General features: G+C 44.8%; 2 protein-coding genes across 4 annotated transcripts in view; one reads left to right on the plus strand and one right to left on the minus strand.

The window, feature by feature from the left end:
- IQCD (IQ motif containing D) overlaps positions 1-5,420 on the minus strand; it is a 30,017-nt gene extending 24,597 nt beyond the window's left edge. The window contains exon 1 of the mRNA XM_004456150.4: positions 5,151-5,420. The gene's annotated coding sequence lies outside the window, so the exon portion shown is untranslated. The remainder of the gene's footprint in view (positions 1-5,150) is intronic.
- A 140-nt stretch (positions 5,421-5,560) lies between these two features.
- TPCN1 (two pore segment channel 1) overlaps positions 5,561-27,801 on the plus strand; it is a 99,916-nt gene continuing 77,675 nt past the window's right edge. The window contains exons 1-2 of one of the 3 annotated variants that reach the window (XM_004456148.4): positions 5,561-5,766; positions 9,983-10,226. In XM_004456148.4, the coding sequence (XP_004456205.1) occupies positions 10,100-10,226 (127 nt within the window). In that variant the 5' untranslated portion in view covers positions 5,561-5,766; positions 9,983-10,099. Of the gene's footprint in view, positions 6,850-9,982; positions 10,227-18,397; positions 18,483-27,801 lie in introns of those variants that run through there. The other 2 variants (XM_023588152.2, XM_004456147.5) reach the window with 2 other exon arrangements.

Below are 27,801 nucleotides of genomic sequence, written 5' to 3' on the forward strand. Positions count from 1 at the left end.
TATTTTTGGCTTTGTGGCCATACAGTTTCTGTCACAACTACTCAACTCTGCTTTTGTAGAGCGAAAGTAGCCATAGACAATATGTAAACAAATGAGCATGGCTGTGCTCCAATACAACTTTATTTACAAAATCAGGCCACAGTTTGCTGACCCTTAGTCTATAGTTTTCTTTTCTTGTGATGTCTTTGTGTGTCTTTGGTATCCGGTAATAATGGCCTCATAGAATGAGTTGGGAAGTATTTCCTCCTCTACTATTTTCTGAAAGAATTTTTTAAGGATTGGTATTATTTCTTCTTTAAGTATTTGATGGAAATCACCAGTGAAGCCATTTAGGCCTGGGCTTTTCTTTGAAGGAAGATTTAAATTTCTAATTCAATTTCTTTACTTGTTATAGGTCTATTGAAATTTTCTATCTTCTTGAACAACCTTAATATTTTGTCTTTCTAGGAATTTACCATTTCATCTAAGTTGCATAATTTTTGGCATAAAGTTGTTCATAATATTCCTTAATGGTTCTTTTAAATTTCTGTAGGGTTCGTAATGATGCTTCCTCTTTTATCCCTATTCCTGGTCATTTGTATCTTTTCTCTTATTTTCTTGGACAGCTTAGCTAAAGCTTTGTCAATTTTGTTGATCTTGTCAGAGAATGAACTTTTGTCTCTATTGATTGTTTCTATTACTTTTTTGTTTATATATCTTTGATTTTCACTCTAATCTTTATTATTTCCTTCCTCCTTTTTAGTTTGGGTCTAGTTTGCTCTTCTTTTTCTAGGTTTTTGTTTTGTTTTAAGGTAGAACCTTATCTTATTGATTTGAGATCTTTTCTGATACAGATGTTTAAAGCCATAAATTTCCCTTAAAGTACTGCTTTAGCTGCATCTTATACATTTTGATATGTTGTGTTTTGTTTTCATTCATTTCTAAATATTTTAAATTTCCCTTTTATTTTTTTACTCATGGATTGTTTATAAGTCTGTTTAATTTCCAAATATTTGAGATTTCCCCAGGTTTCTGTTATAGATCTCTAATTTTATTGTGGCCAGACAGCATACTTTGTATGATTTCAGTCTTTTAAAATTTATTGAGACTTGTTTTGTGGTCCAGATTTAGTCTATCCTGGAGGATGTTCCTATGTGCACTTGAAAAGAAGGCATATACTTGTCATTGGGTTGAGTGTTCTACAAATATCAGTGAAGTGGAGTTGGTTGATGGTGTTTTACAAGTCTTCTATAGTCTTAGTGATTTTGTATCTAGTTGTTCTATCAGTTATTGACAATAGGGTACTAAAATCTTCATTTTTTTGAATTGTTCGTTCTTTCAATTCTGTCATTTTCTGCTTCATGTATTTTGCTTTTTTGTGGTTAGTGCATATTCATTTATAATTACCTCTTTCTGATGTCTTAACCTTTCTATCAGCATGAAATGTTCCTCTAGTAATATTTTTTTGTCTTAAAGTCTATTTTTGTCTATCAGTATAGGCATTCAAGCCTTCTTGTGGTACTGTTTGCATGGATTCCCATTTTTCATTTTCAACCTATTTCTGTCTTTGAATCTAAAATGTGTTTCTTGTAGACAGTATATAGTTAGGCCTTGCTTTTTATACAGTCTGACAATCCCTGTTTTTTGTTATAAGTGTAAGTTTTTATTCCATTTATACCTAATTATTTACATATAATTATTGATATGGATGAATTTACATTTACCATTTCACTACTGTCTACTATGTCTCATGTCTTTTTATTTTTCTATTTATTACTCTCCCCTTCCCCCCCCCCAGCTGTTTGCTCTCTCTGTCCATTCACTGTGTGTTTTTCTGTGACCGCTTCCATACTTATCAGTGGCACCAGGAATCTGTGTTTCTTTTTGTTGCATCATCTTGCTGTGTCAGCTCTCCGTGTGTACGGTGCCATTCTTGGGCAGACAGCACTTTCTTTCGCACTGGGTGGCTCTCCTTACGGGGTGCACTCCTTGCGCGTGGGGCTCCCCTACGTGGGGGACACCCCTGTGTGGCACGGCACTCCTTGCGCGCATGAGCACTGCGCATGGGCCAGCTCCACACGGGTCAAGGAAGCCCGGGGTTTGAACCCTGGACCTCCCATGTGGTAGGCGGATGCTCTATCCTTTGGGCCAAGTCTGCTTCCCTCATGTTTTTTATTGTTCTTGTTCCTACTTGACTTTTATTGTGTTAAATAAATATTTTTAGTGCAGTATTTTGATTCCTCTGTTGATTTTTTCCCTTCTTCTATTGATTTTTAAGGTATTTTTTGAGTTATTTTCTCTGGTTGCTCTAGGGATTATAATGTGCACCTTAACCTATCGCAGTCTAAGTCAGAATGATACTAACCTAACGTCAGTAAGATATAGAAACTTGTCCAAAATGTCTCCTTTACCTCCCCCTTCTTTTGTGTTATCATCTTTATTATATCTATATATGATATAAACACAGCAATACAGCATTATTGTTTATATCTTATATCTTTTAAAGTAGTCAAGGGAATGAGAAAAATGTTGGTATTTTCTTTTCCATAAATCATTGTTATGATACCTTCCTTTAATTCTCTCTTCTTTTTTTTTTTTTTCCTTCTCCTTTAATTCTTTAAACACAGTTTCCTTTAGCTCTTTGAACATATTTATAATAGCTTCTTTGAAGTCTTGGTGTGCTAAATTCAACATTAGGAGACACCCAGAGACAGTTTTTGTTACCTGTTTTTTACACTTTTTTGTTTCTGTCCACCTCATACTTTTTTGTTGATTATTGGACATTTTAAACAAAATTTGTACAATAAGAAAATTGTTTTTAAAAAATTGTAGTGATTGTTTTTTCCCCCTCTTAAAAACTCTTGTTTTGCTAGGTATTTAAGCAACTTGCTTGGACTAAATGTACAGTCAGTCTCTCCCATAATGTGCAGCTGCTGCTGTTTCTGCCTTTTTTTCTTCTTGTTTATATATTTAAGCCTAGCTTCCTAGGGCCTGCACCTGTGTGTGCAGAGCTTGATGTTTACCACAGATGGGTCAGAGGTTGTGCTCAAACACTTTGAGTCAGTTAAGACGTCCACTCTCTGATAGGGAGAACAATATTCAGGTCACTTTCAAGTCTGCCCTGGCTTTTAATTACTGCCAGACCCCCTTGCACCTCTTCTGCAAGTGTTTTCAGGCCCCAGTGGCCTGAGATGTGTAGGTGGCTTGAACCCACTGTCTTTTGTACATGTGCACAGCCTGTGGTCAATGCAGGATACAGGGCACCCTTTAACCATCTCACTTTGCAGAACTCTTAGGCTGACAAACAATTTTTGCCCCAGATAGGACTGCGTCCTCAGGCTAGCGGAGTTGCTGGCCCTCCCTGTTGACTTGCAACAAAATTTACCACTTTAACTGACAATGCTGCAGCTCAAACGAACCCCCTGAGGAAGTGACGGTGAAGCGATTGATTGGTTTACATGGCCTGCTGGCCCTGGTTGAATTATCCTGCTGCTTGAACTGGGGGCAGGGGAAATAGGAGCCGTCACAAGTAAGTATGCCACAAACTCGATGTTTAGTCGTTCAGTCAGTTTGTTGTATGCTTTTTATCAATTTCCAGAGTGCTGAGATAGAACTAGAGTTTTACTCAGCTTTATATTTGCTTTTTGACTTCCTTGCTCCGTCATGTTGCACGTGGATCTCCACAAGTATGATTTTACATTTATCTGTATCTTTGGAGGCCTATCTCCCACATTAGGCTGCGAGCTCCGTTGAGGGGATCATTCTACCCCAAAGCCTCAGGCAGTGCCTGGCCCTTATTTTAGGCACTCAGTAAATACTTGTTGAATATATGAATATTTAAGAGCATGGAATGAGAACTTCCTTGGAGCTGTTTCAAGCAGTTAGAATCCTGGCCAGATATGTTTTAGAAAATTCATAATAATAACAACAATTACCACTTGTACTAGTCCACCGATGCAAACTACCAAAAAGTTTTTGTCTTTTATAAAGGTCTATATTTAGGGTAAAAGCTTACAGTTCCAAGGCCAAGTCATGGCACCAGCAGAGATGCTTTCTCATCAAAGTCAGCTACTGCTGATCCCGACGTGTTGCCACTTGGTAAAGCAAGATGACCACCCATCTCTGCAAAGTTTCAGCCCTCCCTCCTCTCTCAGGTTCAGCTGCTCTGCTTTCTTCTCTATTTCAATTGCAAGCAGGCATAGGCCTTGTCTCTTAAGGCTTCCTTTTTCTCCTGGCGTAGGGCTTGTTTCTTTCCAGGTCTTCTATATCAGTCTCAGCGGTTTTGCTCTTCCCTATTTCAGTTGTAAGCAATCAGGCAAAACGGCTCATCTCTCTCTGGGGCCTCAGCAGTTTGAGCCTTCTCCTTTCTGTCACATGGCACAATAAAAAAAATGACAAAGCTCTCTCTTCCTGTGTGTCTGAGTGACTGTTGATATCAGACCCAGGGTGGGGACTCAACCTGAGTCATGCCTTACTAAGTCAAATCAAAAAGTCCTAAAAGCAATCTTACGAGGGAATCTAATGAAAGGCCCCTCAACTGAATTTAATACAATCAAAGGAATAGATTAGTTTACAAACATAATCTTTCTCTTTTGGGGATTCGTAAATACTCTCAACCTGCCACACCACTATTTCCTGAGCACTTACTATGTTGCTGGGCTGTTCGTCAAGTTCTTCATTGCCTTACCTCATTTAATTTTCACAACAAACCCTTTGTCTGAAGGTATCTACAACGAATCACATTTTAAGTATGGGGATGGGGATTAAGTTCTAAAGTCAGCACATAAGGAAAAATTGGTAGAATCAAAATTGCCTATTTTAAACGCTCAAGCGAGATGCCTCTCATTGCGTGCTAACTCACGGTTGTTGGGGGAATGGAAGGAGACTGATAAGCTGCCCTGTCACCCAGGGCACCGACGTCGGACTTGAAATAAATGAGCTATGATTGACTCCACTTGACTAGGCGGGAGACTGAAGAGAACGTGCTAGTCTTTGCAGGCGGTGAAGAGGGAGGTCCCGATTGAGGGGGTCAGAGGCTGGAGAGCAGGTTCCTGGGGCTGGACGGCATCGGTTCGGGGCTACCGATTCTTCATGGAGCTAAAGGAGGGCGGGCCAGACCCTATTCCACATCGCCCTCTCACCCCCAGCCCTTCACACGCCGGATCACTCACCTGCTCTGCAGCCTCCAGTTCTCTCTGCCCACGGTTACCTCGGCGGGGCCTGCGTTGCTAGGTTACCCGTCAATCTCAGGAGGCAGGATTTGGCATCTGACTGACTTTCCTTTTCACCATTCAATTTCTTGTTCCGCTCAGTTCGCCCCGCCTCCCGATGTCTGACCAATCAGGAGTGCCGTCTCTTTGCCTGTCCACCAATTGAAAGAACCGGGCCTCCCTCTGGGTTGGGCCAGACGAGGCGGGCGAGGAGGAAGAGAAAAAGGGCGGAGCTTCTTCGTCCCTCCCCTGCCCTAGGAGGCTGACCAGGAGTGCTTGCCCTCGCCGCGGGGGAGGCCGGGGGCCGAATGTGAGGCCTGGCCAATCAGGGTTCAGCATGGCGTCCCAGCTAGCCAATAGGCGGTGGCGAGGGGCAGGTGGGCGGGGCCGGCGGGGTTAAGGGGAAGGTAGGCGGTGGACGCGAGAGCTGGCGCAGCTGCCGTGGTGGCGGCGTCAGGAGTGGCGGCTCCTGAGGCGGCGGTGGCTGCTGCAGCTCCGGGCTGTGACGGCGACGCCGGCGGGCTGGGCTGCGCGGTGCGGACCCCGGCACGCGCTCCGGGTGGCTGGGGCGGCGCGTGTAAGAATCCGGGGGGCGCGAGGGCTTGGCCTGAGGGACCTGGGAGGGCTGAGGGGACGTCGCCGCCGCGCTGCTCCCCGCTCCAGCGCAGGCCGGGGCTTTGCCGCCTCTTTCCTCGCCTCTGGCTCCTGGGGCGACCCCTGCGCGGGGGTCCGGTCCAGGGCCGGGAGCGCACGGAGTTGGAGCCCGCGCTCCTGCCTCTTCCCTCCTCGCTTGCCCGCTCGTCCCCTGACCCCCTCCGGACGCCCGGCACGGCGCCTGCGCCCGGGTCCGGGTCTGGGTCCGGCTGCCCCAGCTGGCAGCGGGATAGCTGCTGGGATCTTTCCCAGGGGTGACCCTGCGCTCCTACAGGGAGGAGCAAGCCAAGCACGGGAAGGCGCCCTGGGCTAGGACTCAGGAGTCCTGGTTTCTAGCCTGCCCTGCACCGCCTGACCTTGGCGAGTCCCTTCTCCCTGGGCTTCACTTTTCTCTCCCTGCAAAATGAGGGATTTGAGTTCAAATTGGGGGACTGGCTCTGGGAGGAAGGTGGAAATCTAGGCTTTTACGTATAAGAGGAAAGTTAAGTAGACCTCTCTGAGCCTCAGTTTTGACACTTTGGGCTGTGTAACTCTTTGCCTGTCTTGAGCTGCTGTTTAGTAGCATCCCTGATGTCACATGCCCTCCCGAATGGGGGGTAAACAGTTCACAGAACAGAACATAGTCCCTATAACCATGATAAAATTAGGAAACTTGTTCTTGATTAGTTGAAAGGGTTAACAGGTCCTCCTGCCTTCAAAATAAATACAGGAACACATGGCAAAATGTTGATAATTTGTCGAGCTGGGGAATGGATGCAATGAAGTTTATTTACATATTCTCTCAACTTCTTGGTATGTTTGAAAATGTCCATGGTAAAAAGTTGGAAAATGCACACACACACACACATATCCCATAATTCTTAAGACAGCCTGATAGTATCTCTTTTGGGATTTTCATTTCTCTCTCCCGATTGCTGAGATCTGGAAAGGAAAATAAATCTCCAGATCCGGAGGAAACAAACAAAATCTCACAGGAAGTTTGCTGGGCAGAATTACAGGCTTCCCAGTAAGTAGAAGGGTGTTTATTTTCGTTGCCTAGTTTTAAGATGTGCTGTTCCCTATTGATGCAGAGGGGTGTGCCTGAAGTTATTTTGATGATGTGTGAAAGAACTCAAATGCCCAGTTGTCATTCAGTGGGTTAGTTCAGAGGCAAAGTTGATTGAGCTCAGAAGGTAACAGCTTGAGGAAGGAAGCTGCCAGCCGTTTTCAAGTTCAAAGGTCTGCAGTCTGATCTGCTGAGTCTTTTCTTCTGGCTCTCTTAAGAGGAAATGAAAATGTGTATAAATAGGAACTCCAACAGTCTACCTAGTTCTGAAGGGTTTGAATTGAAGTTGGGGACAAGCACTTTTGCTGTGTGACTCTGGATGTCACTCGTTTTCAAATACTCTTGTCCTCCTCTTCTTCCTTCTCAAACACCTAAGGCTAGGAGAGTAGGGCCTAGGAATTATGCAAATGGAGATCACCTAGCACGCTGACACTTTGCAGATCACTGAAACTGGGAGCTGCTTAAGTACCGGGGCTGCTACTTAGAGAAATTGGAGTGGAGCTGCTCTGTAGTCAGATCGCAGCGTTCCAAGCTCAGCTTTCTAGCTGTGGGTTCTCGGGCAGTTACTTAAGTTCTCTGTGCCTAAAGATTCCCCCCCTGTAAAAGGCGATAATAATCTTACCTATCTCAAGGGACTACTATGACGATTCAGTCAGCTTTTACTTACGAATTGCCGGAAGAGTTCCTGGTACATAGTATGCACTCCAAGAGTATTAATTATTATTACTTTAATGGTTGTGTGTGCGCGTGTGTGTATAGTATGGAATTTTTTTATTGACATAAAGTTTCCCATAATATGCTAAGTTTTAAAAATCAAATTCTAAAATAGATATAATGTGATCTCATTTTTAGAAAAAGCATAGTTACATACAGATACATGAATCAACATGTTATAATGCTGGATTGTGGGTATTTTATTTTCAACGCTTATCTGATTTTAATATTATCTAATATATTTAATATCAGCATTTATTTGATTTTCTATTTTGAAATGAATCAGGTAGACATTAGAACTACCTTTTCTGTCACAAAACTTACTTGAACAACTAAATTTGGCATACAATATTCAATTGGACAAGTGTTAGAACCTGGATTTCTAAATGCAAATCAAAGTGTTGAATAATCATTTTGGTTCTATTTCTGATTAAAGTGAACCTCTAATAAAACAATCATTATGAATACCTTCATTTCTATATCACATTTATTATTTTTCTGCTCATAAATACCTGTTAACCTCTTCCTTTCTCTTATTCATTTTCCTAGTCAGAATATGGAGAATGGAATAGACTTCAATTTCTTATCCCATCCTGTTTTTTAACTGAAGGTTAAAGAAAGTTAAAAAGCAGTGGACTTCTGGATGTAAGAAAATACCAGAGGCTGCTACATTTAATATGTCCTTACATGAAGCAAGTTTGCAAACATGAAGTTTCTTCCCAACAAAACACCAAAGCAGTACCAAAATTCAAAAAAGTATCCATTTTAAACAGACATCTTTAATGGTCTTACTGGTTATAAAACTAAAATTGGGCATTTTTAAGATCACTATAATTTTCCCTATTAAAGAATATTAATTTGTGTAAATAAGACACAGATCTCAACAGGGCAAGAATATACTTCTGAATATCTTAAAAGTATAATTGCATTTATTTTATACAACAGTTTTCATTATTGTGGGGAAATAGAAAATATTTTTTGTAAAATTCTTTTCCCAAGTAAGAATAGTTGAAAGAACTTTTATTAAGGGTCAGTTAAAATTAAATGAAACAAATACTACATATGGCTGCCTCTCTTTTTGCCAGTTTCAGTTCATTGACTCAAAGACCTCAGCACCATATTAAGAAGCCATACTGGGAAGCGGACTTGGCCCAGTGGTTAGGGCGTCCATCTACCACATGGGAGGTCCGGGATTCAAACCCCTGGCCTCCTTGACCTGTGTGGAGCTGGCCCACGTGCAGTGCTGATGCACGCAAGGAGTGCCATGCCACGCAGGGGTGTCTCTCACATAGGGGAGCCCCACGCGCAAGGAGTGCACCCTGTAAGGAGAGCCGCCCAGCGGGAAAGAAAGTGCAGCCTGCCCAAGAATGGCGCCGCACACACAGAGAGCTGACACAACAAGATGGTGCAACAAAATGACGCAACAAAAAGAAACACAGATTCCCATGCTGCTGACAACAACAGAAGTGGACAAAGAAGAACACGCAGCAAATAGACACAGAACAGACAACTGGGGCGGGGCAGGGTGGAGAAATAAAAAAATCTAAAAAAAGTCATACTATGACCTATACATTGTAATAGCTCCAGAAAACTATTACATCGTTACTTATTTTCAGTAAAATGTCTACGAGAATAGTGAGAAGTATTGTGCCTTAAACCTTAATCAGACAATGCAGATCATTTGTAATATGATCTGTAGCAAAGAACATGGGCTGGCAGGATAGGTTTTACATATTCTGCGGCAGCCCCAAAATTTCAAGAAGTGTTATCAGTTTTCACTTCAGATCTAGTGCATAAAAGCTGGGTTTTCTAAGTAGGCTTTCCAAAAATTTGAGATAAGTGGCATTGTAGCACTATCAATAATTCTTGAGATCAGTTGACCAGCTCACTTTATCTTCCTGAGTCTTCCTTAATTTCACTTATTTATATATATTTTTGAGTCTTTAAAAACTATGAAATTCACAGAGGAACAAGGGCAAGGAAGGAATGGAACATATTAACCACGATCTCACTTTCTAGGCATAATTTTTTTTTTTTTTTTTTTTTTTTTTTGAGATTCCAGGGATTAAACCAAGGACTTCATACGTGGGCAGCAGGTGTTCAACCACTTGGGCTATATCCCCTCCCTATAATTACTCTTAAATTTTCAGTACATGTTCTAGCAGGTATTGGGGGACATGTTTTAATGGTATTTACTATACTACTGTTTTCTTTAACTTGAGGCATAATTCACGTACATAAAACTCACCCTTTTAATGTGTACAATTCATTGGCTTTTAGTAGCTTCATAAAGTTATATAACCATCACCACTAATTCCGGAACATTTTTTTTATTAGTAGTGCTTATATTTTAATAATTCTTTTTTTTTTTTATCCTCAGATCCTAGAAGATGCTTCTAATGGAGGAGTTCCTGAGAAGCACCTCTGGGGCTGTAGCTTTGACAGGGAGATCAAAGCAGAGACTACTTAAAGCCCTGGACGTCGTATCCTGAGGTCTATGGGAGAGAAGACCATGGCTGTGAGTTTAGATGATGATGTGCCTCTTATCCTGACCTTGGATGAAGGTGGCAGTGCCCCACTGGCTTCCTCCAACCCACGAGGCCAAGAGGAGCTGCCTAGTAAAAGTAAGTCAGTGGGGTTGGCTGGGGGGAGCATGGCTTTTCCATTTCAGGGGTTGAGGGACCATGTGAGCTTTGTGGCCTGATAGGAAAGATGTGTACCTTGTCACCTGACACCCATGTTTGATCCCGAAGTTCTGACACAGGCCTTTATGTGCTGGAATATTACGCAACGGTGAAAGATTGAACTCTTGCTACATGAGATAGCATGGGTGAGTTTCACAGGCATTATGTTGAATGAAAGAAGCCAGACACAAAAAAATATAACCCGTATGATTCTACTTAGATGAAATTCAAGAACAGGCAAAAGTAAACTATGGCATACAAGTCAGGCTAGTGGTTACTTCTGATAAAGAGGGGCTATTGACTGGGGTGGGGACAAGAGGGAGATGTGAGGGGCGGGGCTGGAAGCATTCAATGGAGGGAGCTGGTGCTGGTGTTGTGGTAGATTCCCTATGTAAAAATTCCATGAGCTGTATCCTTAAGATTTAGGCACATTGCTGCATGTTATACTTCCATAAAAAATAAAAGTTGAACCAGATTTAAAAAAATAGAAAGAGACTGTGGGGTTTCTCATCCCATCCCCAAGTTTCATGATACTTTTGGGGCTGGTTGCCCTCCTGGAGCTCTCCCTTCCCTTAGCCCCTTGTCCCCCTTGTACTGGGGTTACCTTGGTCTTGTCTGTGGCTGCTTGGTTTCTCCTTGGTGAGCTGCCCCATTCCTGGTTTAAAAAAGAAAAAGACTGATAGAAGCCTCTGTCTGTCCCAATATGAAACCATTGGCAGGAAAGTGGAGTGACTGCTTCCTTCTACTCGAGCTCAGTCTCTCTATTGCCCAGGACAGAGGGGAAGAGGGAAGCATTTGTTGTGAAATCTGTTGACTTGTTCAATTCAGTCATTGATTTGAGGGTTTTTGATTTTGCTTTGTCTTCCTCTAAACCAAAACCTAGCACAAAGTGAACCCAAGAGAGCTTGTGAGCTTTAAATTTTTTAAATTTTAAGTGTGCTTCTGGCAGAATGAGAGGCCTTAAAAACCTTTCTGGTCTTTGTCCCGAAGCCGTTTGCTTCATTTCCTCATGCCTTGGGCTCAGGAGAAGCTTAAAATAACTTGCCTTTTATGGAGGGTCCTCAGACACCGGAGACCAGCGCTCAGGCGTCTCCTTGGCCAGTGGACATTCCACACATCTGCCAGGCCTTCTCAACCAAGACCGAGGAGTCCTGCTCTCCTCTACACGAGTGAAGACTTTGGGTCAGAGAAGGACGAGCCTGGCTCCCCTGTCTCCTTTGTCCTGAGGGAACACAGTTGGGTGGCAGGGAGCTCTGCTGCTTTCCCAAGGAAGTCCTGAGGGAGAGCAGTGTTCCTTGGGAGTGGGAGTGCAGCCAGGGGCCTGGCTTCCTACCAACTGGCCTCTCCTTGCTTCTGCATATTCACCCCTACCTCAGGTGGCAGAGCTGGGGTCTGGGTACGTATGGTCCAGGAGGGTTAGAATGTGAACCAGGTGTCTTCCTAACAGCCACTCAGGCCTGGGAAGGCAGTGGCTCAGATTTCACCAACTTGTCTTATATTGCCTGGAACTGTCAAGCTAAGTATCAGGCTCTGTCTTCTCTGTTATGTAAGTTCCCCTGCCACATAGGCAGGATTACCCCTGTTCTATAGAAGAGGGAACTATGGGTCATAGAGGTTAAGGTCACACCACAACCAGCAGAGTGCTTGAGCTGTGACTTGAACCCAGGGCTGTCTGACTCCAAAGATCCTTCCCTCCACACCCCCGTCCACTTCTGCCTCTCCCCTCATAAATGTGAGCGCTGGCCTTAGCATTTATATATATTAACTTTTTCTTTTCAAGATTTTTTTAAAATTTCTCTCCCCTTCCCTGCCCACCCCCCAGTTGTCTGCTCTCTGTGTCCATTCGCTGTGTGTTCTGTGTCCACTTGTATTCTTGTCAGCAGCACTGGGAATCTATGTCTCTTTTTGTTGCGTTCGCTCTCCATGTGTGCGGCGCCACTCCTGGGCAGGCTGTACTTTTTTCGCGCTGGGCTGCTCTCCTTGTGGGGCACTCTCCTTGCACATGGGGTTCCCCCACGTGGGGGACATCCCTGAGTGGCATGGCACTCCTTGCACGCATCAGCACTGCATATGGGCCAGCTCACCACATGGGTCAGGAGGCCCTGGGTTTGAACCCTGGATGTCCCATGTGGTAGGCGGACACTCTATCCATTAAGCCAAATCCACTCCCATATATATTAACTTATAATCTCAAAGTAGAGTTTGTCATCTGTATTTTACAGAGGAAGAAATAGCCTGAGAAGTTGACTCACTTGTCCACAGTCACACAATTAGGAAGGAGTCCTGCCTGATCCTTCTCATGCTGCTGTGTGAGGGGCTTTGGGGAATGGGCTGCAAATGAATGTGACATGGGCTTGGATTCAGAGAATCCCGCCCCAGAGTGAGAGAAGGAGCGGCTGCTGTGGTAGGGGTGAGGGTCAAGCCTGGAAGTAGGTAGGCTCCAGAGCCTCAATTGGGAGACCAAATGGGGCTGTGGGGACACTTTAAGTTCTTCTAAAGTGTCAGAGCTGGTGGTGGGATGTCTGGCTCCCCTGTGGGATAAAAGTGGAAAAGCAACCCAGGTCTGTGTCAGGATGAGGTTTTGAACTGATTATGGTGCTTGACAAGTAGAAAATAGGCCAAATAAATATTAAAACTCATCTTGGCTTTGCAAAACCAGTGGCTTATTTTTTTTTTTTTTAAGGAAAAAATGTACAACTGACAAGATCCAAAGAAATTGTGCTTTCTGCACAGTGTGTTGGTGCCCCTGTCTCCCCTCTCCTCCCTCTTCGTGGGTTATTTGCTAAAACCTCTGAGGACTAGTGGGTACGATCCACCAAACCTGGCTGGGTGAATGGTAGGGCTCCTCTGAGGGAAGAGATTTCAGGCTTTTGCTAGCTCATGCTTGGAGTTTGGCATTGACCTTCTGCCCACCCCTGTGGTCCAAGCAGCCCATCTAAAACACAGACCCAGCTCAGTAGTTTTCCAGGCTTAAAGCTCCTCAGGACCGTCCCATTCCTCACAGGAGGCAGGCCAGGCCCTGCAGCTGGTCTGTGAGGCCTTGTGTGCTCTTGGGCCTTCTTTCTTCACTGTTCCCATTTCCTGCCTCATCCCTCAGTAGTTCTGAGAGTCCCCCATTCCTTCCTAAACCTCTCTGCCTTGCCGGTAACAGTGCCTAGTATGTCTGGCCCAGCCCCTTGTTTGCTCTCGAGGTCTAATTTTGTCTTGAAAACTACTGGTAATACCACGTCTCTTTCGGAGACTTCACGGACCTCCCCTTCCTGACAATTTACTCCCGGCCCTCTTCTGCTTCAGTATCTTGGTTAGGCTTCTGTTGTTACAAGTAGTTTACTGTGTGGTAATTACTGCTTGTTTGTATATTTCTTTGTTTTAATTTAATCTAATTTTTCATCTTTTTTTAAAGCTAATAGATCTCATAAAATGTTATTTAAAAAACATAAGAGGTTCCTATATACCCCACTCCCCACCCCTTACCCCCATCATTTTTTTAAATTGTATTTTTTTGAAGATACATAGATCACAAAAAATGTTACATTAAAAAACACAAGAGGTTCCCCTATGCCCCGCACACCCACCCCCCCCACTCCTGGTAATTACTTGTTTAACCATCTGAAGTACCTCTTGAGCCAGGGGTTCTTAACAAGGGGTCCATGAGCTTGAACTGAAATTCGAGAAAACATTCTTGTGGGCACGTGTTTGTGTGGGTGTGATGTATTTATTAAATAATACACAGTATAGTGTGGACTTAGTAAGGGGCCTGTGGTTTTCACCTGACTGGCTAAGGGTCTGTGGAACAAAAATGGTTAAGAACCCCTGAATTCTATGAGGGCCTGAAGGATCTTATTTATCTTTGTGTCACCTAGCCCGGTGCCTGCAATATGTAGGTCCTCAATAAATGGTAGTTGGCATCGACCCAGTTGTGCTTCCAAGCCTCGTACTTCATGGGAGCAGCTGCCTGGGGGCTTCTCCCCTGCCTCTTCTCCTAACCGTTTGTTTGAGTCTGATTTCTCCCCAAATAGTTGATTGTCCTGGACAATCACAGCTGCCACCTATCACCACCAATCTGTGGCTGATCTAAACCCTCGAGGCATTAGGGAGTTGGCAGAGTGCAGATGGAGGCGTTTAGCAGGGTTGGCAGCTGCATGGGCATGAGCCACTGAGAACTGAGTGAGCTTTCTAAGAGCGTGAGCCTTGATGGAGCCTGGACCTTAGCCCTGGGCCTGGCAGCAGCCCCAGTGCCTCCCTCTGGCTCTGCACCTGCAGACTCCATCCCTTTCCTCAGGTGCAGTGCTCAGAAGTCTGGCCAGGCTGCCTATGACCTTTAACCTTTTGCCAGGTATCACCTATGCTAGGGCCTCATTCCTGCAGGAAACTAGGTTTTGATATTTCTCCTTATATGGACATAGGTGGATTTACTCTAGACTCCAGCATCTTTGGACTGTAAGAGTGGCTATTGAAATGTTAGTGAATGATTCACAGGCAAAACAGTGTCACACAGCGAGTGGACACAGAGAGCAGACAACTGGGGGGTAGGGGGGGAGGGGAGAGAAAAAAAAAAATCTAAAAACCAAAACAAAACAGTGGCAGATTGCTAAAGAAGGCAGGTATGAACCAGAGGTATTGAAAGCCAGCATGTGACAGGGTGGTTTTGAGATGGCCCCTGGACTGCGTGTGTTTTGGGTGGGAGCTAGACTGTTTCATTCTGGTATTCAGGGTGTGTCAGGAATTTTGGTCACACTCCGTTTTTGCCTTTTCATTGCCTTTAAACCCAGCTGCTGCATAAGATGGGCCTCCAGGATATGCCCTTGCTTGGTGAGAGAAGGATTGAAGCAAGGGGGTGGCCGAGTGGGGTATATACTCTCACAGGATCCTTGGAGCTTTGTTGGTGGTTTCTAGGTAACAAGCCATGTGAGGACAAGGCCCCAGGAAGGCCATAGAGCAGAGGAGCCCTGAGCGGGGATGTACCACCCGGAGTCGCCAGGACCCAGTGTGGCTTCCAGCAGTATGGAGAGTCTCTGCCCTATTGCAGGCCAACGCAGGTACCCTGGCTCCCTTTCCAGAGTCTTCATGCAGCCAGAGCCTGTTGGCACAGGCAGAGTGGGCTGGAGCTGTTGGCAGTTAAGTCAGATGTGGCCAAGATAAGTTGGGAGAGGGGAGTGGGGCTGTCAGTGAAGAACGAGCAATGCCAAGGTAGACATTTCGTCACAGAAATCCATGCCCATGGCCCTTTTTCAGACTGAATGTCCCCAGTGTACTTGCTAAAGAGTGAAGCCCAAGGGCCTTGTGTATCTTCTGTTGCATGTAATATCTTGTGTGATGGAGTCAAGCCCAAGGTCCCACCCTAGCTGAGCATGGAGCTTACCTTCTCCAAGCCTCAAGCCTCTCATCTGTAGAGTGGGTTTGGTTGCTAGGGAATTTGGCGAGCTGGAGTGTGTGATGCGCTCAGTGCCCAGCTCTAGGGAGTCTTTGGCTGATCGTAGGTGTTATAGTCAAGGCTGGAGACCGGGCTTCTTTAGAACACCCGCCATATGCAGGAGTCCTGAACCCAGGCCAAGATCCAAATCCTTTCTGTCCTCCCTCCTGCACAGCTGGTGACCACTAGTGAGCAGGAAGCGGAGGCAGTATGGCAGCTGGAGACCAAACAGCAATTAAGACTTTCCCAGCCTCCCACAGAGCTTGGGCATTTGGTTCCGCTGTAGTCATTCCCCTGGCTTTTTGAGGGCATCGCCCAGGCAGAATGTCGGGTGTCACCAGACTGGTAGTGGTGCCAATTAAAATGAGCAAGCACCCGGCATGCTGGGTTCTTGCCACATAACTGAGACTTTCGAAGCCTTTCACTTCCTCGGCACTCCCCGTCTTCACAGGGGGATCCTGTCTGTTGCCTCCAGCCCCCCGCCATGAAATGCTGTTTCTCCCCTCCACATGCAGAAAGCTGCTGCATCTAATCACAGCAGTGGCAGCTGGGTGTGGGCTGGAGTGCCTGCTGCACGTCTCTTTGCCAACTGCCTTAGGGAGGTCTAAGTTCACATTTGCTCCAAGAGCAATTCATGAGCCAGAACAGTCAACTTCCCATCCTCCAGGTTGGGGTGGGAACAGGAGATGGTTTTGACAGCTCACAGCAGTGTGTCTGGTGACTTCTGGCTGGGGAGCCTTGTATTAGAGCCCAGGGCCTAGGAGGGAAACCTGTCTTCATCAGAGGAAGCACCAAGGGACTGAGCCCAGCGTATCTCTGTGCTGTATCCCCATTTGGACACTTGCTGACTCTTACCTTCTCCTGGTCAGACAAGCTGAGTGAGGCTGTATATAATACTAAAAATGGCACAGTTTTGAGCCCCTGCCATGTGCTGGGCAGTATCTAGAGCACTTTGCTCATGATGTCTCATTTAGTCATAATGTCCCATTTGGTCTTCCAAGCAGATGTGTGAGGTGGGTGCTCCAGTATCTTGTCCTACAGAAAAGGAAACTGAGGCCCAGAGAGGTTGAAACTTACAAGGTCTCTTAGCCAGAAAGCAGCATTGGCAGGATTTGAATCCATGTTTCCTGGCTCCCAACTATTATGCCATATATCAGGCAGGAAAACTTGGCAGGAGAGTTAGAAATTTAGGCTATATTTTCTCTTCCAAATGAAATTGGCATCTATTTTTTTTTTATCTTTATAAAAAATGAAACTTATTTCCTACAAGGCATGCTAAAGTGGGCCTCCATACCTGGACCTCCCTTTCCTATAGTAAAAATAGCAGAACTGATGGCGTTTCATCACAAAAGCAGTATCCTATTGTTATGGAGAAACCAAGAAACACGGGCAATGGAGAACAAGACAAGAAAGAACAGCCACGATTTCACTGATCCGGTGAAAACTACAGCTTACTCTTTAATGTATGCCCTTCCCAACTTTTTCTCTGCAGAGACATATTTGACAGTTTTACGTGATTGTGACTGAAACAAGAAAATTGGAAGTGAACATGGGAACTTGCAGAAGTGAAGATTTGGGAATGGGACAGGAGGGCAAAGGAAGACCAGCCTTGGGGTGGAGACAGAGAACCAGCTCACAAGCCAGGTGGGCTGCCAAGAAGGGCATCCCCTGGAGCCAGTGGTCACTGGTGGCAGGTGACCCCGCATCAGGACTTGCCTGGAGGATGCACCTGGACTGGGCTGTGTACTTCTTCCACTTCTCAAACTGCTTGGGAGGATCTGGTTCAGAGAGAGTGGCCTTGTGGCCTAGGACTGGAGGGCTTAGCTGCTTGGAGCCCGATGGGCCTGGGGGATGCTGGGGAGCACATGTGCTATCTAAAGGAACAGCTTCTACTTAGCTCTGGACAGAGGTTGCCATGTGGAATTACAGGCCATTGGTGCCACACTTTCCCAATGTAATGAGAAATCTGGGTTTTTAAAATCGAAAGTCTGAGTTTTAAAAAAATATTGGCAACCAATTCCTATTTCTTAAACATCACTAGCCAGGTATAAATCTGGTCTAGAAGCTGCCACTTTATAACCTCTGACACAGAACATACCATTCAGCCTTTGTCTTATGTTCAGAACAAACTACTTCAATATAAGGAAAACAGTAGAAAACCAACAAACTCTCCATGGCCCGTGAGTAATCTTCACCTTTGGGTAGCATTCCATGGGATACGGAACTGATCAGGACAGCTTCCTCGCTGCCTCTTAATGCTTTCCTTATAGAAAAACCAGGTTTCATTCTGCTTTGGAATTGGAAGCTGGAAGGTGGAAGGAAGTGTGGAGCCTGGGCAGGCAGGGGAGGGACGAGTGAACCAGAAATGGCTTACTCCTTCATTCCTTAGTCTTTCCTCTGTGTTATGGTTATTTATTCTCTCTGCCCCAGTGTCCCTTGGCCATTCTCCCTTATCTGCATCCCATCCATTTTTAACTCTCTTCTTTTATTCTTAGTTATTTGATCCCAACTGGCTGTTGATTTTTTTTTTTTTAGCTTTGACTTTTGAGATATGTAATAAAAATTCAAGTAGGCATTAGAAGTTTAAAAAAAGTAAGAGATTAATAGGTAATCTTTTCTTTAATCATTGCCTTTTTGTAAACTGAAACCAAGTAGAGATTTTCAGCTGGTCAGCACATTTCTTGAGTACTTAGAATAACTGCAGTGGAGGTTACAAGAGACATCCCGGACACGGTTATTGCTTGTTGAAGGACTTACAGTCTGGTCGGCAGTGAGACAAATGAGTATGTAACATGCTGCTCTTGTGGTGCATATTGTAGTTGTGGAAAGGCTTAGAGGGGGACAGTCAGTGCTGTCAGGGGAGGTGGAGGCAGCTTCCCCAAGGAGGTGGAGTCTGCCTGCTTGAGCAAGGGATAGGTGAGCTTTAGAGGAGATGAAGCTGTAGTGTACTGAGCCTTTAAAGAGAAGGGAGTGGCTAAGATGACTAGGAGGTGAAAGACTATCCCAAAGGAAAGGAGCAGGGCGAGCAAAGGAGTAGACATGTTGGGGGTTGGTGTTTGGGTTGGAGCGGGGCGGTGTGGAGAGGCAGGGTCTCCATCACGGAGGGCCTCATGGCCTTCCCTGCCTAGGGCCATGCTGAGGAGTTGGGGCTTCATCCTGAACTGGTGAAGAAGCCCAGAAGTGCGTTAGGTAGGGCAGTAGCACGGTCACATTTCAGGGGGTCTGAAAAGTCACTCAGACTGCCCTGCAGAGAGTGGCTGGAAATGGGTGCGATGGCCTGGGGACATGGTAGTCCCTGTCTTGCTTGGCCTGACCAGTGCTTTAAGCAGTAGTATCACCAGGAGGCATCATGCTTGATCACAAATGACAGGGTCTGCAACCATTGTCTCATGCACCCCAGCTTCTCAAGTTTGCTACCTGCCTGATGCTGCAATATTTGAGTTTTTGTAGCCCCTGGAGTAAAATCTGATATAATCCTGTGACAAGAGTCAAAAGAGAAATGACGGTGAAGGCTCAACCAAGGGACAAGTGGGATTCAGGGAGAGGAGGGGATGGGGGATGCTGGGGAGAGGGCTGGGCCATCCCAGGCAGGGGAAATGACACGGGCAGAGGTGAGGAGGGAGCAAGCCTCCCTGTGCAGGGGCAGGGAGGCATGTGTTAGAGGAAGATTGGATTTGGGGCATAGTGGGGGCCGTGAGCTCTGGGGTCAAGCCAGATTAGTTTGCATCCAGCTCTGCCCTCTGCTGCTATCGGATCTTGGGCAAGTGACATGACCTTTCTAAGCTTCCGTTTCCCCATCTGTAAGGGCAGTCCCAAGGTTTAAACGAGATGCTTGCCTTGTACAGTTAGCACAGTGCCCACTGAGTAGCACTTGGTGGATGTCAACTGCCATTGTTAAGGGAAGGGGCTGGAGCAGGCGGGTCCTTTTTGTGGAGAGCCTGGAGTGCTGATTTCAGGAGTTTGGACTTGGTTAACTAGAGTCTGAGAGCCCCTAACTGGGCCGGACAGTGACATGATGACAGAGCATCTTTCTACTGACCTCTTGCCAACTCTGGATGCCGTCTCATCGCCGCCAGAATAACTACCCCCTTAGAAACCCTGGGATGGTTCAGCCCTGAATAGGGCTTGTTTTTCTCTCTGGTGACTGGGAGGTAGATAGAGAGGAAACTCCCGATGTTCTACAGTTGCAGGAACCAGATTTGGTATTTTCCCTCTTTCTGTGTCTGTCTTCCTGAGCAGGCTCTGAACTTGCCCAGGGCCAGATCTGACTATCTGTACATCCTTGAGCTCAGCAGTTCCTGGCTCATAAAAGGCAAGCAGAAAATGTCCAGACAACATTGAGCTGCTTAGTATTTTCGCAGCCTCACCTGACTGGGGCACAGAAGGATGCCTCTGAGATTAGAAACATCACAAGCTGGGCAAGGAGGAAGTAGCTGGTGAAAGAGAAACGGCGTGCATGTGATGAATATGTTCGACTGTCCTGACCCCTTTGTTCCCTCAGCCACCTGTGTGTCCTGCCATGCCAAGTTCTTAGCATCAGGAAGGACCTCAACTGTCTAGAACCAATCTCCTGATTAAAACGGCCTGGCCTCTGGCTTTGTGTCGGATAAGTTTCCGCTTTCTCCCCCATGTGCTGACATGAAGGTGAACCATGACCCTGCTAAATAATCCATCTAAATGAGGGTGATCAGGAAGTTTCATGTAGATCTGACTTTATCTGTCCTCCTTTCCACTAAAGCCATGTTATCCTTTATTTCCACTTGGAGGAAAAGAGCGCTGGTTTCTGTCCTCATAACCACTGTTGACATATTGAGGAATTGGCGTCTTGGAGTATTGGAGTATTTGACCTGAAAATTGTTGAAAAAAAAATTTTTTTTAAGATATTTTATTTATTTCTCTCCCCTTCCTTGCTGTTGTCTGCTCTCTGTGTTCATTTGCTGTGTGTTCTTCTGCGTCCGCTTGCGTTATCCAGCGGCACTGGGAAACTGCATCTCTTTTTTGTTGTTGTGTCAGCTCTCTGTATGTACGGCACCACTCCTGGGTGGGCTGTGCTTTTTTCATGTGGGGTGGCTCTCCTTGCAAGACACACTCCTTGACTGTGGGGCACCCTACGCGGGGGCGGCCCTCCTTGCACGCAGCAGCACTGCGCATGGGCCAGCTTAGCACACAGGTCAGGAGGCCCTGGGGATTGAACCCTGGACACTCCATATGGTAGATGGATGCTCTACCAGTTGAGCCATGTCCCCTTCCCTGTTTAAAATTCTGATCTCTTTCTCTATGTGTTCTAACTATAGTAGCAAGCAAAGAGCACAGTATTGTAGCAACAGCAGTGTCTTTATTTTTTATCGTATGAAACATGACTTAAATGTTTTATTTTTCCACAGAAGACTCATTTATGTTTGGGGAACCTCCCAGGCAACCTTTCAGTGACTTCCTAGCTTTAGCCTTTAATTGGAACATGTGCCAATATCTGCTTTGAGGTATCTCCTTGACCAAAGTGGGTTCTCCTACTCACTGGCCCAGTGAATTCTGTAGCTGCAAATCATAGTATCTTCTCTGCCATCTTCAATTATCTGTCTTCCCCAGCACCACCCTTGTTACCCCTTGTTAAGGCAGCAAGCACTGTTTACAGTTGTAAAGGATGTGTATAGTCATGTTTATAGATGGTTTACCTTAATGGGCCTCGTGAAGTTCAAATGTGTAAGCTGAGGTGTGGAAAGGCAGGTAATCTGTACATTCAGACAGTGGAGGGGCAGTAAGCTATATTTTGCAAACATTGGTGGGCTGCTGTGTGTCTGGCAGACCCCAGAGTAGGCACAGGAGCAGTTTGTGGAGTGTCCTTGCTCCCTAATCTTAAGGCTCTACTAGGCTCATGCTCTAGTAGTCTTTATTAACATCAGAGTATAGATAGAGACTCATCAACCTGGGCCAGCTCTCTTGGTGAACGTTAGTCCAAGATGAAGCTCTTTAAGGCCAAGTGCCCTGACTACCTTCTCCACCTGGACTCTGAAACCTGCCAGTGGCTCCAGCACTTTCCAGCCCATGGGCATTCATGCCTCAGTTACAGTCCTGGCTGGCTGGCTCCATCCTCTTATTCCACCCCAGAAATCAGAACCAATAATCAAAAGCAGACGTGGGTCTGCTTTATCCAGTTATTTAAACCACTTTCACCACCAAACTTTATCCAGGGCTGTTGTCTCTATTGTTTCTTTTTTTAAATTTATTTCTCCCCCATCCCTCATTGGCTGTCTGTGTCTATTTGCTTGTGTTCTTCTGTGTCTGCTTATATTCTCATTAGGCTGCTTTGGGAACCGATCCTGGGACCTTCTGGAGTGAGAGAGAGGCAATCATTCTCTAGCGCCACCTCAGCTTCCTGTTTTTGCTAAGTCTCTTATTGTCTCTCACCTGTGTCTCACTTTGTTTTGTCATCTTGCTTCATCAGCTCTCTGTTTCGACTGGCACCCCTGCATGAATCGGCATCCCATGTGGGCCAGCTCACTGCACAGGCCAGCTTGCCCTCACCAGGAGGCCCTGGGTATCGAATCCTGCACCTCCCGTATGGTAGACAAGAGCCTAATTGCGTGAGCTGCCTCCGCTTCCCTCTATTGTTTCCGATATGTTCCCTCTTCAGGGTTTTTTAATGGAAGAACTCTGTCCTCTTCTTCTTCCATGGAGCCATCCCTAACGGGTAGGACTACATTTCCACAGTGTCCCATTCTCCAAATAAGCAGTTTCATCTTGTTCTCCTCTCTCCTCTGCACAGAATTCCCCTTACCCCCCTAAGATCTGCATGTGATATGTTTGATTAATGTCTTATATTAATGATTTGGGTTTTACTTTGTGCACTGATGGATTCCTAAAGGTTGTGAGAAAATGAAATTTTTGTGAAGTAGATAGTTTATGATATGGTCTGGAGGACTGTGTTTGGCAAGGAATCCTTTCCTAAAGTGAATGATGCCCCTTAGTTCATCCAGCATCCAGTTGGGTTTTGTTAGTCCTATTCCCTTCAGTCAAAGCTTAACCTGTTTGGGGATTTCTCTCTTGTGTCCCCACAATGCCCATTTGAGATGCCTGGTTGGATGGGGTGGGAACGGGCAGTGCCCACCCCAGGTAATGCTGGGTGGGTCGTTGTTTGGGCTGCTGGTATGTTACACAGCCTTGCCTGTTTCTGGTAGCCCAAGTTTTACAAAGGCAGGGACCACATCTTTTCAATGCACACCCTGAGCACTTACGATATGAAGTAACTTATCTTGGAGTGAGTCGCCAGTTCCCAAATCAACCAAGGTCCTGGTGACTCCATCTGTCACAATTTAGCCAGCCCCTGGAGCAGTCTGGAGTGATGAGGAGACTCATTCATATGAGTCCAGATCAGGAAGAGCCTGGGGAGAGCCTGGGCCTTGCTTTCCCTTGAAGCAGACTGCTCCCCTGCTTCTCCCCAAGAACCGCACATGGCCTGTTACTGCCGTATCAGCTGGGGTGCTCAAGTCCCATTTTTTCCTGCTCCCCCTGCCCACCATCCATAGGCCTCCCATCTCTCTTGTTAATTTCTTTTTCTTAGATTGGGGTTTTATTTTATTTTTTGTTCTTTTAGCTCTTGCTGAAAATCGGCTTGGGCACAGCCATTGTGCTCAATGCTGGCTAATGGCCTGGAGCCGTGCCAAGCTGCCGGGTGCTTTGGCTTTCACTCGTGGGTGGTCGTCGACAAGCGTGATGTCTTCTCACTGTGACTCTCCAGGGCCCTCTCTTCTTACAGTCTCGGCTGTTCACACTTGGCTGGCCTGCCTTGTTTTTTGGAATCGTGGTTTTTACTGCTCACTGCGGAGCCAGTCTAGTAACATCGACAGAGTGCAGATTTCATCAGTATCGAAGTCCACACAGCCTCGAGACCAGAGGGCCCGTTTGACTTTGTGGCCTGTTGTTTTGTGTTGTTTTCTATTGGAGATCAGATACTGTTTCGAGATGTGCAGGGGCTTAAGAGTCTGGAGTTGGGGGTGTCTTGGGAAAATTTTTAGGGTTGTATGTTTGGGTTGTTAGAAATGTGTATGTACTGGAGGAGTGGTAATAACTACTGAAACTCTATCAACATTTTAGAAAATTTTTATTTTGAAATACTTCCAAGCTTACAGGACAGTTACAAAAATTTTAAAAACCCACTACAGAGAACTCCAACATGTCCTACCCCCAGACACCCAGATCTACCAATTTTAAACATTTTGCCACATTTACTGTATCATTCTCTCTAACCATCTGTGTGCCTGTGCATCCATTTTCTGCATGTAGGTTGTATACATCATCCCCCTTGAACACTTAATTCTGCCGTGTACATTTCCTAAGAATAAGGATATTCACTTTTAGTAACTCCCTTAAGGACAGTTATCCATTTCAAGAAATTTAACATTGACATTAAGCTTATAGTCTCTATTCTAGGGGTTCTTAACAAGGGGTCCGTGAATTTGAATCGAAATTTTAAAAAAAAAGTTGTACTTATGTAGACAGCTGGAGGTGTGATATATTTATTAAATAATACCCAGTATAGTGTGGGTAGTAAGGGGTTCATGGTTTTCACCTGACTGGCAAGGGATCTGTGGAACAAAAAAGGTTAAGAACCCCTGCTCTATTCCAATTTTTTCATATGTCCCAATAATGCCTCTGTGTGTCTTTTTTTCTCCCTCGCTAAATCCCAGCCAGGATCATAGATTGCATTTCATTGTCATTGTCTCTTTAGTTGGTCTTTTTAAAAAAAAATTTTTTATTGTGGAAACAAATATATGACATAAACTTTCCCATCTCAGCTGCTCCCAAACATACCATTTAGTGAGATTAATCACATTCACAATATTGCAGTACCCTCACCACCACCATTACTAAAACTTTCCCATCTCCCCAAACAGAAACTCTGTACTTATTATGCATTAACTCCCATTCCCCCTGCCAACCTGTACTCTGATATTATCAATGTCATAAAATTATGTGACTGAATGAAATAGTATATGTAATACTTCTAGCATAGTACTGGACTTGTTAAAATAAATGCCAGCTTTTATTATCTACTAATGCATAGGTTCCATAGAACAGAAACTGCATCTATCTTTAATTTCTGTCTCTGAATTTGCATATTCTCCATTGTTTCTTTGTTGTTACCATCGGGCTTAAATTTAACATCCTAGAGCTGTGACAATCTCATTTGCTTTGATAACAACTTCAGTAGTATACATAAACTGTTCCTATACTCCTCCATCTCCCCTTCTTTTTGTAGTTCTTGTTGCAAATTAGATTTTTATATATTGAGTCCACCACTGATTTATCATTACATTTTATGCATTTTCCTTTTAGGTATTGCAAGAAGTAAAAAGTAAAGTTACAAATAAAAAATACAGTAGTAATGTCATTTATATTTATGTCATTTCCCTCAACAGAGATCTTTATTTCTTCATGTGGTTTCAAGCTATTGGTTATTGTCCATTGTCCTTTCCTTTCCACCCATATAGCTTCCCTTGTAGGACTGTTCTATTGGTGATGAACTCTCTCAGCTTTTGTTTATCTAGGAATGTCTTCATCTCTTCCTTATTTGTGAAAGATAGTTTTTTTGGATATAGAATTCTTCATTGGTAATTTTTTTACTTTCAGCACTTTAAATATGCCATCCCACTGCCTTCATGCCTTCATGCTTTCCAGTGAAAAATCAGCACTTAATCTTACTGAGGCACTATAATATGTGACATATTGCTTCTCTCTCGGAGCGTTCAGAATTTTCTCTTTATATTTCACATTCAACAATTGATTATAATATGCCATGGTGTGGGCCTACTTGACTTTATCCTGTTTGGAGTTCGTTGAGTGTCTTGGATGTGTATCTTCATGTCTTTTGTTAAATCTGGGAAATTTTCAGCCATTATTTCTTTGAACACTCTCTCTCCCCCATTCTCTTTCACTTCTGGGACTCCCACGGTGTGTGTATTGGCACACTTGATGGTGTTCCTCAGGTCCTTCAGGCTCTGTTCACTTTTCTTCATTCTTTCTGCTCCTCAGTCTGAATGATTTCAATTGTCTTACCTTCAAGTTCACTGATTCTTTGTTCTGCCAGCTCCAATCAGTTGCTGAACCCCTTTAGGGAATTTTTAATTTCTGTTGCTGTGGTCATTACCTTTGTTTCGTTCTTTTTCATAATTTCCATCTCTCTGTTGATACTTGCTTTGTGTTCATCCATCATTTTCCTGATTTCCTTTAGTTCTTTGACAGTATTTAGGGCCATTTTTTCCAAGTCTTTGTCTGGTATGTCCCAGGTTTTGTATTCCTTATAGATAGTTTCTAATGCTTTAATTATCTCCTTTGTATCATTACCCTCTGTTTCTTTGAATGTTTTATAATCTTTTATTGAAACCTGGATATTTTGATGTTTTAAAAATTCTGAGGTGTCTCTTCTTTAAACTTATATCAAGCTAAAGTTATGACAGAGCATTCCTTGAGTGTGAGGAGCTTATCCCCCCCAAACCAAACCAAACCAAACCAAACCAAAACACACCTTTCCCAGTCTTTGCTATTAATCTGTGTGGGTACTCTCCTTCAGAGCTTATATATATACAATGAGTTTGGAGAACAGCTCCAGGCCAAAGCATAGAGGTCTCCTGATCCTTTCTGTGCATGACTCTTGTCTTAGACATGTACATGTGGCCCTAGGAATCCCCCCATTTCTGCATATCCTCTTTCCCCAAGCAAACAGTTTATTTGTTGTCCTGGGTATTGCACTGTATATCCTACAAGCAGTGATCCCTTGCCCCTGGCAGCACAACTTTCCTGCTTTCCTGCAGTGGTCTGCAGGAGTGCTTTGTGGGCCTCCTTCTACATGCAGGACAAGATTTGCTACAGCAAGTCCCTCAAGCCTCCCCAGACAGATTATGCCAGGTGCATATGCTTCCAGTAAGTGCAAGGGTTATTGTGCTCCCTCTGGAACTGGGACCAAGGATCCACATTGGGAGCATGGGCCAACTGTGTTCTGAGCTGATGACAGGGTGGGAGAGAGGCCAACTGGGATACCACGAGATCTTACTGCTTGTAAGTGGCCTTTATTTTGATTCAGCACTCACCCAGTTAATGCAGTCTTCTAACTGTGTTCTGGATCTTTCAGAAAGATGTTTTTGCCGGTTTCTTCTGGTTGTTCAAAGCTTTTGTTGTGGGAACAGAGACCTGACACATTTCATTCATCCATCTTGATTGGGGCTGAATCTACTCTACAACATTTTAACATTTCTTTAGGGTCTCTCAGGCTCCAGCAAAGGGTCGGGTTGAATTACTGGCTTCATCTTTTGATGCTGCATAATCTTGAATGAGGAGCTAAGCTCAGTTTCTTCATCTGTAAAATGGAGATAAGGATATCTACATTCAGTATTGACATAAGGATTAAATGAGAAATTTTATGTAACATGACGGTTCCAGCTCAATACATAGAAATTAAATAATAAAGTACCATCGTTTCCTTTTTTTTTTTTAAAAAAAAAGATTCATTTATTTATTTTTAATTCCCCTCCCCTCCCCCGCCTGTCGGTTCTCTGTGTCTTGTTTGCTGCGTCTTGTTTCTTTGTCTGCTTCTGTTGTCGTCAGCGACGTGGGAAGTGTGGGCGGGCTGCACTTTCTTTCGCGCTGGGCGGCTCTCCTTACGGGCACACTCCTTGCACGTGGGGCTACGGGCACACTCCTTGCACGTGGGGCTCCCCTACACGGGGGACACCCCTGCGTGGCAGGGCACTCCTTGCGCGCATCAGCACTGCTCATGGGCCAGCTCCACACGGGTCAAGGAGGCCCGGGGTTTGAACCGCGGACCTCCCATGTGGTAGACGGACGCCCCAACCACTGGGTCAAGTCCGTTTCCCCCATCGTTTCCTTTTCAGTAAAGTAGCAATGTTGTCCTTTTCCAAGTCCCTGAGGAGGTAATCAAAGGTCTCAATGCATTGAGGACTTGAGCTCTTTTTTCCTTATATTAAATTCTGACATACTTGTATGGAATGTTAGGTATTTTTTTGTTTTCTGATTTTTGGTTTTGCATTTTCTTAAGAATCTGGTTGTGGTAAATTGAATAAGTTCCTTGACTATTATCCCCTGTTGCAT

Source organism: Dasypus novemcinctus, chromosome 19 (assembly GCF_030445035.2).
Source record: "Dasypus novemcinctus isolate mDasNov1 chromosome 19, mDasNov1.1.hap2, whole genome shotgun sequence".
NCBI classification, from domain to species: Eukaryota; Metazoa; Chordata; class Mammalia; order Cingulata; family Dasypodidae; genus Dasypus; species Dasypus novemcinctus.